The sequence below is a fragment of the Diorhabda carinulata genome, chromosome 7 (assembly GCF_026250575.1).
Source record: "Diorhabda carinulata isolate Delta chromosome 7, icDioCari1.1, whole genome shotgun sequence".
Lineage (NCBI taxonomy): Eukaryota > Metazoa > Arthropoda > Insecta > Coleoptera > Chrysomelidae > Diorhabda > Diorhabda carinulata.
This window is the reverse complement of record NC_079466.1, coordinates 9579305-9591180: the sequence shown is the minus strand read 5'-3', so window position 1 is coordinate 9591180 and position 11876 is coordinate 9579305. Positions and strand designations below refer to the sequence as shown.

The 11876-nt window shown below is 31.8% G+C and overlaps 1 protein-coding gene across 2 annotated transcripts in view; it reads right to left on the bottom strand.

Annotated features, from left to right (window-relative positions):
• Positions 1-707: 707 nt before the first annotated feature.
• The window catches only part of LOC130896666 (uncharacterized), a 30627-nt gene continuing 19458 nt past the window's right edge, over positions 708-11876 (bottom strand). Inside the window, exons 6-11 of one of the 2 annotated variants that reach the window (XR_009059598.1) lie at positions 7853-8197; positions 5387-5612; positions 5158-5226; positions 3776-4397; positions 3551-3719; positions 708-1109 (exon numbers count right to left, since the gene is read on the bottom strand). Coding sequence is in view for 1 of the 2 variants with exons in the window: in XM_057804914.1 (XP_057660897.1) it covers positions 1084-1109; positions 5158-5226; positions 5387-5612; positions 7853-8197 (666 nt within the window). In the remaining variant the exon portion in view is untranslated. The remainder of the gene's footprint in view (positions 1110-3550; positions 3720-3775; positions 4398-5157; positions 5227-5386; positions 5613-7852; positions 8198-11876) is intronic. The other variant, XM_057804914.1, reaches the window with a different exon arrangement.

The window sequence follows — 11876 nt, the reverse complement described above, 5'->3', positions numbered from 1 at the left end:
AGCTGGAAAAATATCAACAAGTTGTTAACTCAACCATTATCGGAAACACGTATGTGAAAATATCGATATGAAACGCACAAGTATTCACGAAATTATATCTACCAAACTAATGATCGAATTGAGTTGGAATTCTAGAGGATATTTAATCAAGGTAATATCTAACTGGAAAAAAACCAACAAGTTGCTAGCTCAACCATTATCGGAAATACGTATGCACAAATATCGTTATGAAACACAAAAATAGTAACGAAATCATATCTACCAAACTAATTTTTGGATTGAGTTGAAACTCTAGATGAGTTTTGATTAAGATGAGGTTCAACTGAAATAAAATCAACAATATGCTAGCTCAACCATTATCGGAAATACGTATGCACAAATAACGAAATGAAACACACCAATATTTAACAAATCATATCTACCAACCTTATGGTTGGATTGAGTTAAAATCTGTAGAAGTCTCAATTAAGGTAAGCGCCAACTGGAAAAAAATAGACATAAGAAATTTTGAATCAATATAAAGTGACAATCGACCTCAATCGGCTCCAATGGATGTAAATCGTCAATATCTGACAAGAGTAAACGCTCATACTTTCAAATAAATAAGAATTGATTCGTCTCCAATTGACGTCAAAAGACATCAGAAATTTTCAATCACGCCACTTACCTAGTCCCATAATCTGTTGTATTGGAGAAAAGAAACTACGTTTACGAATTTATACAAGACTACTTTATTCACAAAATGGCCATTTGATAAAGACTGAAAGTAGTCGAAACGTCAGAATTTTTATCTATTTTTACAAAAATTATTAAAAAACCAAGTTTATAACAGAAGACACCTAAAATCAAGACGATTTGAAATCATACAAATAATAATTGTTCTACTTGTATCAATAAAGGCCTTAGTAAAAACTAGATTAGATAAAATACATAATTCAATTTTCATGAAAGTAAAATAATCATAGCATATTAACGTATTCCAAATAAATATAAATTATATAATCATCACAAAATAAAATAAATAATAGATTGATCAAGTCCTAACTAATGTTAATTTGGCACAACATAATCCCCAGAGTCACCTCAATTACAATAAAACACTGATCCACCTGAAAAAGAAAGTATAGTTGATTAAGTGCATCAAATGTAGTGTATATTTTTAATTTTATAATTGAATTGAAGTGATTCTTGAACAAATTGTGGATGCTTCATTTAATACTTGTATATTTTTAATGTTTCCATTGCTTTACTGTTCCAGGTAGTTTTTTTGATCTAAATAATAAGAAGGAAAAACTCTGTTTACTATGTACATCGCAACAAACAAACAACAAACTTAATTGATTATATTTACGAACAAAAGTTGAGTGTTTGTTACACTTCACAAACGATAACAATATTACTAACGCCTAATCTACAATTTCACTCCTTTTCGATGACTTCTATATTCCTCTTTTTCTAATCGAAAGAGAAGGAGAAAGAAGTTGAAATTTGACAGTTTTTGCCGTCAGGAAGTAAGATTTTGCTTGATTTTTGCGGTGTGCGGCTGAAAATTTTATCAAACTGTTTTTATTTATTTAGTTCTTTACAATTCTGAATAAGTTATGTTATATTAGCACTTCGGTATACATTATTGGTTGGCAGTTTTCTTTAATATCAATGCTAGAGGCAACAAATGAAATTGTAACTCAGCCATAAATCTATACATGTATATATACACGTAATTATATCTGTCTCTATAAATCTTTTAAAACAAAACTTTTACAAGCAAAATCCATTTTTGCTAGACGTAGACTTAGATTGCATAGGTTAGTGTCTGGATTTTTATTATAATTATTATAGGTTAAAATTTATATTTTATTCAAAATAATTGAATTAAGGAATGAAAATTATTAAACTAATCTAGATAAAATGCTTTTGGTAACTCACGCACTATTGTGTTGATAAGGATTAAGGATTGATCTATAAACTTACGTTTCCGTCCGTGTACATTGCAGTAGGTGTGAAATTTTTATTTTCGTATTTTTTAAAAAATCACTAAATTTTTAATTTCATTTCAGAATTTAATCGAGATGCTTGTAGAAAAAACAGGAGAACAAATTATTAAAAACATCCAATAAAAAATCTAAACCTTAACTATACCTGTCAACTAATTTATCCTAATATACCGGAAGTAAATAAAATATATAGGATCATAACACAAATATTTGAATTTGAAATAGGAATTCATCTATAAAAATAATCATAAATTTACGGAGAACTACTAATTCTCATTTTTTTTTATTTTACTTAGCCACTTAGCCTGTATCAATTTGAAAATCATAACAGTTACAGTTGTAAATTTTGTAGTATATAGTATGCCGTCTATAATTTTGAATTGTAACCAAATTTCTAATTTAGTTCTATTCCAATTAACCCGAGAAAATATTTTTTCATAATGTCGCTGGGATGGGGTAAGTATAGTGATCAAATATTCATATTGAGATTGATATTTTGAAACTCTCGCTACTTCCGGAACAATGAAAATAAATGAGCAATTGAAGGCTATTTTTCCGAGATAGAGAGAGAAATGCTTCATTGTCAAAAAATTGTTACAATTTGTAGACAAAAGCTTGGAAAAACTTGAAATCAAACATAAAAATAACTAAATAAAGATACAAATAAAATAAAATTTCAATATACAAAAGAAAACCAACCACAATGAGTAACAAACTTATAGGTAATAGTAGTAGGTAATAATTATTAGATAAGTCGTATATGAGATCATAGCAAAAATTAAACCAGTATGCAGCATGTCCGGAATTGATTATTATTATTAGAATAGAAGTCGTTTATATAGTAGAAGGCAGTTTCCAGTAAATATGCCCCCAAACTATTGGGGAATGCGTGAAAGGATGATATCGATTTGATTTCAATTGGCAAGTGATTGTACATTTTTTTGCATTGTAAAATATTGAGCACTCAACTAATTAGGAACGTGGGGTAAGTGGGTAAAGGTCGTACTCCGCATTCCTAAGTGGATAGTCGTGCAAGATCTTTCTGAAATTGGAAAAGCGTGCTTGCGAATCAGGCAAGCGGATTCAAAAATGAATAAGAAAGGAATATTAATCTTTTAAAGAAGTCCCTGCAATGAGCCCTGCTGTTTAGTCCAAGTAAATATCTAACAGCTCTCTTTTGTAGTTTGAAAATTCGTTCAAATTGAGTCACACCACACGTCCCCCCGAAGGGAAGGGCATATCGGAGATGCGACTCAATAAGAGCAAAATGCTCTTAACGATAATTCCTCAATAAAAAATTTTCTCCCAGAAACAATTACCGCTGAGTTAATTTCATATATTTTCTGAAAATTATGAGGTTTTTTACGTCGATGTTTTTAATGGTAGAGAATATGTATTCCCTTTTTAAGTAGCATCCCATCATGGTTTCAATGATTGTTACTACCCTTTGATAAAGCACTTATATTTTTAGTTTCTGTTTGCATTTTTACCATTAATTTATGGAAAGAAAGGTGAGACAAAGTCTAAAAATTTCTAACAATTCTAATAAAGCGTACCTCATCAAACAGAGATCTCGAATATCATACTTCAACAAAAGTAATAGGGAATGGTGAACCCTTATCATTACACTTGCTTCATCAGCCGCAAAAATATAATTTTATCTTTAAATGGAGTGTTATGCCCTAAGATGTTATTATAGAGGGCTTCGGTGGTTGCTGAAGGTACCTGCAATATACCTAACAATAAATCTACAATTCTTGTTCACCCTATGATTAAATTACCTAGCAACCATAAGTAAATGTTGATGTCTCACCTATTGGTCGATTCATAAACAATAAAAGAAAAATGTGTTTTCTACAATAAACTTTTTCAAAACATCATGTTCCTGTTACGCTATTCGCAATTGTGATGGTATTAGTTCTCCCACAAGTAATATTTATAGCTATCTCACCATGGTTCTACTGTAAAATCTGCTAATCCAATTTCTGGTTGCTTGACTTTTTTCTGCAAGGTGCTTCTCTGTTCTAATGTCGGCATTTCAGTTAGCGTTTGCTGGTGAAATTTGTTTTTTATCATTTGTGTCTTTTTCAATTGCCGACTTACCATATACAAAGTCTTTCTTGTATGCTTTGTAATAACAATAAGTAGACTCCTTCACGCTTTTCGGTAGCCTTCCTTTGACCTTGGCCACATTGGATCTTAATTTTATCCATATGTTTTTGTTTTTTCTTTTCTCTAAAAGTGGTGACTCATATTTTTCTTCAGAACTAGAACGTGTAAATAGCACAGTTCAAATATGTTCGGTGGTTCGGTGGATTCACTTATTGAATTCCTCTTTGTTTCTATATTCATACGACAAAATTCAGAAGTTGATTCCTCGAATGAAACTGAGATGGGTCTTACCTATAACAAAATTTCCTCAGACCACCTATCGTCCTTAAAAGTTCATGCACCCGCAAAGGACTAAGGTGGTCACTTCCAGCATTTATAATGAATCATTTTAAATTTTACATTTCTACTGTTTTCCACTCAATTAAAAAAAAAAATTAAATTATGGTGTTTATTTATTTTTTCTCTGCAGCTATTGGCTTGTGGAAAAAAGAATAAGAAATATTTATCAATGAAACAAGGATCTCAAATTATAATTAATTCCATAAAACTTTATTTTGAGAAAAACCTTCGATATAAAATAAATAGCTAATTGGTCGTCGACTATTACCATGTAGTAGCGCAACTAAAATTTTAATATTCGCCTCTGCTTGATGACACAACGACGCTAGAAGAAACCTGTCAATTGTATTCAATGTTGGAGCTGATATAAGATGATCTTACGATTAATCCCTACAATCGTGTGAGGCAACAGGTAACTCCATCAGAGAAGTTAGTAATAAGTTCTTTTTCTCTATTCACGTGTTTATTTATCTGATTATATTTTTCAAATTGAAGAATAAATTGAATATTTACTTAGTGAAAGATGAAAAAACTTCTAGTCCTATATATCCCAAAAAGTCAGATTGATTGGTTTTCCTTATTTGCTACAAACGGCAGATATAAAAAGATAAAACTGAAGTATGGCATGTTTTTGAATTTGTCCTGAACACACAGACAGGTGAGACGAATAACTGTATAGACTGTTATGTACGTATGCAATGTCACCACTTACCTACAGATCTTGTTCTAGCTTTTTCAACATTTTTCTGTTTTCTAGGAGTATATTGGGATATTGAGTTCTCTGTAAATGAAACTTTTTTTATTACATCAAATCAACCATCTTTGTTTATCAATAGTAGTAAATGTAAACATAACACTCAATATTATACTATATATAGAAATACAAAATGAATTAGTGCTCTAAAACAAAAGTTTGATTGCATGGTTTTTAACCATAATACCTTTTACTTTAACCAATTGATCCCATAACATTTTTTCGATTGCTTCCGTCCACGTTTTCCAAACTTTTTCTGTTTTTGTCTCTAATACATATGTATATTTCGATGAATTTTGTTTCTTCTTACTTTTGGTGAAATCTGTTAAGTGGATAGTGAGATCATCAAAAGTGGCTATCCGTAGGTCATTCATTTTTATGCTATCGTAATAATAAAATGTTTCTAATTTAGTCTGAAAAAATTTGTTGATTAACATGGAAGTCTTTTGAAATAAGAAGCATATTTTTCCAATTTCAAAATCAGAAATCATACAATTTAACCCAGAAGTGCTGAATCAATAATACAAAATGTTTCATTTCTAGGTTATGATTGGTTTATAATGTACTTCGAAAGAAAAAATGAGAATAGGTTTTCATACTATCAATTTTTGTGAGATAGCTTATAAAATATAAGGATTATAAAATTGGAAGGTGTTCAACCACTTTTTAGTTTAAAAAAAACTGTTTCTGTAACTAAAAATATCATAGAAAATATCTGACTGTTGAAACCTAAAATTTACTTAAAATTTGTATATTACGCGCAAGATGAAAATAACACCTATTTCAACTTTTTAATTTAACAATGAAAATAATTCGAAACACAATTTTTTGAGATATTCGATGACGGTTTGACGAGAAAATAATTTTCGTTATTAAGTAAATATCAAGAGAAAATAATGTTGAGTATTAAATGAGCATAATTTTTTACGAGGAGAAACAATCAAAGAAAGCGAGGTCAAGTTACATAAATATTACGCTACAAATGCATGATCGGACTCCCGGTAGCATCATTTATTGTAACTATTTCGAACGTGGTTAAGAGAATACGTGCCACTTGCGATTAGCGATCGTGAAGTAGGAGTATGTGAGAAAATGAACAAATTGAATATTTCAAAAAATGGGTATGGAATATTATGCATGAAAGGTTACATATACAGAAACTGTCGGTAAGGTGGGTGCCGCATTACTTAATACTGACTGATCAGAAGATAGTCCATATTGAAAATTTAAATGAATGTTTGGATATCTTCAAACGTAATCCGACGTTCATTTTAATATCGGAAGAACATCTGCATATGATGAAGAAAAATACTGTGTTCTATCACGATTACCAGCTTTTCATTCGTAAAAAAAATTAGTCGAATTGTGTCGCCAGTTATTGTCACATTCTGATCTGGCGAATAAAATAAATATAATCCCAAGGCCACAATTTTTTTTATAATATATACTACCAGTATGCTCAATATATTAATATCACTCAATAAGTCGTGTGACTGACACACATCGTTAATTTCATAAGACGTTTATGAAGTACCAGTTTTAAAAAGAGTATGGGTAAAATTTCATGACATTTCGATTAGTTTAAAAAAGTGACAGTCATGTAAGTGGAACTACTTTTGTTATTTTTAAAACAAAAGATACAAAACAATTTCGTGTATCAATTTATCATTGCTTCTTCATGCTAAAAATACTGTACAAGCTCAGCAGTGGCTTCAAAACTGTTATCCGTACTCTGCTCCATCGAAAAGAACTATTTGTTATTCGCTTACTGAAATTAAATGTGGTCGTACTGACACCGATGATGTTGAACGTTCTGGTGGTCCAATTGAGGTGTTTATTCCAGAAAAAAATGAAAAGTGCACAAATTGGTTATATTTAATCGACCATGAGACAGCTTTTTTCAAAGTGGGTACTGCGACTACTCACAGTAGATCCAAAACTACAACGTGCTGATGATTCAGAGCGGTATCAATACGATGGCGATGGTTGCTACTTAAGTTTTGTGATAGACAAATAATGAATATATTCGCATCAACAACTTCTTCAGGTGTAGAAAACCGTTGAACTCGCAATTTATTTTTAACCTGCCGGAATAAAAAGAAATCATTGGATTCCAAACGAGGACTGTACGGGGGGTGGACTCATCAATTCAATGTTTTCACTGTTGAAAAACTTTTTTGTTTGACCTGATGTGTGAGAGCTTGCATTGTCGTGGTGGAGAATGATTCGTCTTCTGCGATTGGTTTCCCTGATTGTTTCGAACAAACAAATTATGTTGTACCATTCAGCATTGACCGTTCTACGTTGGTCTAATGGAACGGTAGCTACATGTCCAGTTATTCTGAAAAAACAGGCGACAATTTACTTAGAAGTGTTTCGTGAGCGAACAACTTCTGTCGAATTTGGCTTGTCTTGAAAGACCCATACACTCGATTGTTATTTAGTTTTGGATTCGTATGCATAGATCCATGATTAGTCGAACTTTAAGAAATGGTGCCAAATAAAGACTGCTACTGCAGTTTCATTGACCGTGTTTTTAGCGTACTTTCAAGAAAAATTTGCTGTCTTAAAGACTCTATGAAGCAATGTGATGTTATTGATGAAATAGAAATCTATAAAATCTCCATAATTTCATTTATAAGTATTTACTTACCGAATCACAAGTTGTAAAAACTACCACATGGGAAAATAAAAAAACCATAGCATCCACTTTTCTAGGCTTGTTAATGCTGAATTTTTCTCTCATTTTGAATGATCCGTAATCCATTTTACTGATAGGACTGTTTTCAATAGACTCAATCGCCACAGAGTCGTTTCCTTTCGACATTTCATCTTTGAGTATAGCTATGGCACTCTGAGCATGTTCTACAGGTAAATTCAATTTTTTCAATTGTTTTTCTATATTCTCCAAGAATAAAATATATCTTCCTAGTCTTTGAACTGGAGTCAATAAATAAGCTGAGAAATCCAATCGTTCCTCAAAGGTTTCTTGCATTTCCTAAAATTAAATTGTAGGTTTTCTTCACAAATCGATTAAATTACAATGTTGATTGTGATTTATAAAATGATAACTTGTGAAAACTAAATGAAAATTACAAAAAAACCGATTTGTATATATCATCTCTACAGTATCAAATGGAGCTTTCCTTTAATTTTTTGAATGCGCATTGAATGTGTCCTCGGTTAGATGGGATGACTCTTGTAAGAGATAAAAAAATCTCGAATTCAATTTTCATTTTTTGAAGTTCATCCCTGCTTGAAAAATTTATGCCTTTAGTGCCTTTTATGCCTTCCAGTTTGAAAAAAATGTTTTTCATTAGAATATCGTTTATGTGACAAATACGGAAAAAGTAATTGAAAAAAGTTGTTTAAAATCAACATATAAGAAGCCCCACAAATTTTCGAAATCTATAATCAACTATAATTCTGACTTTCTATTTTACACACTTGGTTTATTATTACTGACTTAACACTGATTAGTTGTAATTAAATAGAAGTAATTTGGAAAATTCATATCTACATATTTTTCAGTAAGTTTTCGAGATTGTCAAAAAGCTGATTACTTGTTCTCTGGTGATTAATCGTAGTGTGCGAGTTATTTTACTTATTATTTATATTAAATGTATTATTATTCCACTATCATTCCAACAGTATTTTTGATAAACCATATTTGTTATCCTTCCCTATAAGAGGATATAGCAGGGTGCTAGCACTCATTCTTCCAATCAGTAATCCTTCATGTACAATGATCAGGGCAGCCGTCATGTAGAAAGAAATGTCAGTGAAATTTTGCGGAATCTATAAGTATATTGATTCAATGTTCCTTCACTAAATCGATGATTAAAATGTCTGGGGAACCTTAGTAACTTAAATCGAAAGTTGTTAGCTCGTAAGAAGAATAATTTTGAGAGGATACTGATAATTCCAGTTTTAAGTTCAACTTGATGGTAAAAGCAGTCCTTTTCATGATTTAAGTGTGCCTGCCTTACCTACCTCTCGTATAGAGATAATAATTGCTTTATTTATTTAGAAAGTTCTAATATCTCTGATTCTGATTAAGATTATGGCTCGAAAAGTGACATTAACCAAAAAATAAATATCAAATTATCAAAACTTCCGCCAGTAAAAATAATATCCACAAAATGGCTACAGATCAGAATTCCACGGTGAAAATGCTTTACTACCTAAATTCATAGAAACCTCTGAAAATTAGTGAATAAATTTCATAGCACAGTAGACCTAGGAGACTTCCAAAACAAATATTTGATGTTCAGTACTTCACCTGAAATTTAAAGCTAAGAGCCAGTAAATATTTCGGCATGAAGTGTGAATTACTAGTAAAATTTGGAAGATGCTTCATTGAATACATTGCAATACATTTACACATTGAGTATAGAAATTTCCTGACTTAAGAAAGGAAATGATGATGATTTTTATATTCTAAATTTGCATACATGGTATAAGAAACGTACGAAAGCATACATGAAGAGTTGGCCAAACAATTTACCCACCTACTACAGAGCCTTGAAGACATTCTAACGTTTTTAGTACTGGGTTCCACTCATATGCTTCCAAAAGAGCTCTCAGACAGATGACACCATCCAGTACAGATCCATCACGTGCCCTTTCATTTTTTTAAGATACCTAATCACTAACAAAATCTATAGGCACATCGAGGAAAATAATAACTTGGCGGAGAAACAGAAAGGTTGCAAGAGATCACCTAAGGTGTAAAGAGTAAATTATTGTGGACTCTGTGATACTTTCGTCGATTACAAGAAATTATTTGATAGTGTATTTCATTCCTGGCTTGTGGAGGTCATGTAAATTTACAGAATCTGACCAACTATTGTCATTCAAACAACGATGAAAATATGGCGAACAAACCTATATCTGCATTTCGATTCAAACTCTATCAATACTAACGAAATATCCATTCGTACGGGAATATACCAGGTTAACTCCTCGACTATGTTGAGGTTTAGCCTTGCAATGAACTTTTTATCTACCGTGCTCAATGATACGAAATACGGAAGGTATTCAGAGATTAACATGAACAATGATGACGAAGAACAACAGCTACCACCCAAAGTCGTCCACTATTAGAACAATATTAACCCGAAAAGAGGATGAAAAAGGCTTCGTTGAACTTGTTAACCTACACTCTCGAATTGTAATGGAACTACGTGACTTCTTCCATAAGAAATCAGAAATCTCAACTATTAATTGGATTATGTCATATCCAATGCAGATAAATATTACTCACCCCTAAACTGGAACAAGGTTTACTCTGTCGAAATCACCAAAAACCTCAACCAACAGATGGTTCACTAGCGGAACTCTCATTCCAGAGACCAAAGGCTTCATTGTCGCTATCAAGGACCAACACTAAGAGACTACCCAGCACAAAACAGCTGCTTCTAGTGTGTTAGCTTATACTGACATCTACACCAGCATAATCAAGTGTATAACATAATTCACCAAAAATTGGGCAATAAGTTCAGTCTTTTCAATTCTTACTACAAATACAAGCAGCGGACACCACCAATAGACAGGTAACAAAAAACAGACCTAACATCGTGGTGGTTGATAGAAGAGTTAATTCAATCCTTCTTGTCAACAACGCTATACCGTACACTCTGAATATTTTCAACAAATACCAGGGGAAGCTGGCCAAGTAAGCGAATCTCGCAATTGAGATTGAACAGTTATTATGTCAACAACCAGCGTCATGCCTAAGATCCTGATGGCATCACCAAACTGGGATTACCAAAAAACACCTTTGCCAACGCCAGAAGGCTGTGATATTGGGAATGATACCAGCTCTGAACTGAGTAGTACAAAAGTCTTCCGCATGATAATACAACCCCAAAAAATTCATTGAATATTCATTATCATATATTGATTATAATCAATGCGTTAACGGACCAAACTTACAACAAAATTATCGATCACAATTTTTGGAATTTTAATAGTGGGATGAAAACATACCGAGTAAAAGTTGACAAGTACATACTGATTAGAAATAATGAGAATATCTACTTCCACTACATATAATCTAAATAGAAAAAAAAGAACAAACCTAACACTGTGTAGGTAATAGAAGGAATTATCGTACATATCCTGAACAAAATTTGAAAGTTATGATTGATACAGGTAGCACAAAATCCTTTGTAACACCTGCTATTGCAAAGAAATAGTTTTCAAAATCATCTGTGAAAAACCAATCAAAGTAACGTAAATGTCAACAAAATTATTGTATAGTTATTCAACTTGAAAAAGATTTAAAATAAAAAAAAGTTTATTAATCATAATTGTTGGAGGAGGGATCTAGCTTATTTGGGAAATATTGTTAACCCAGAAGGTGTCAAACCAAATTCGGATAATATAAGTACTAACCAAAAATTTGGAAACTGACTTTTTTGGCAATGTATCTGATTAAACAATTAGTTTCGCTTCATTATCTATACTGACCCCTCTTCATTTGCAGATTTGTTAGTTGTGATAATTTTTTAAATGATTCTTCACTCTATCGAGTATAGAGGTAATGAGAACCGGAGAGAAAAGCTGAAAAAGAACCACCAAAATAGCGCTTTAGCAAGTGGAAATGATATAAATTAAACAGTTATAAACAGAGTGAAGTGAGCTAGATCTCCACTACTTACGTAGACGAAATA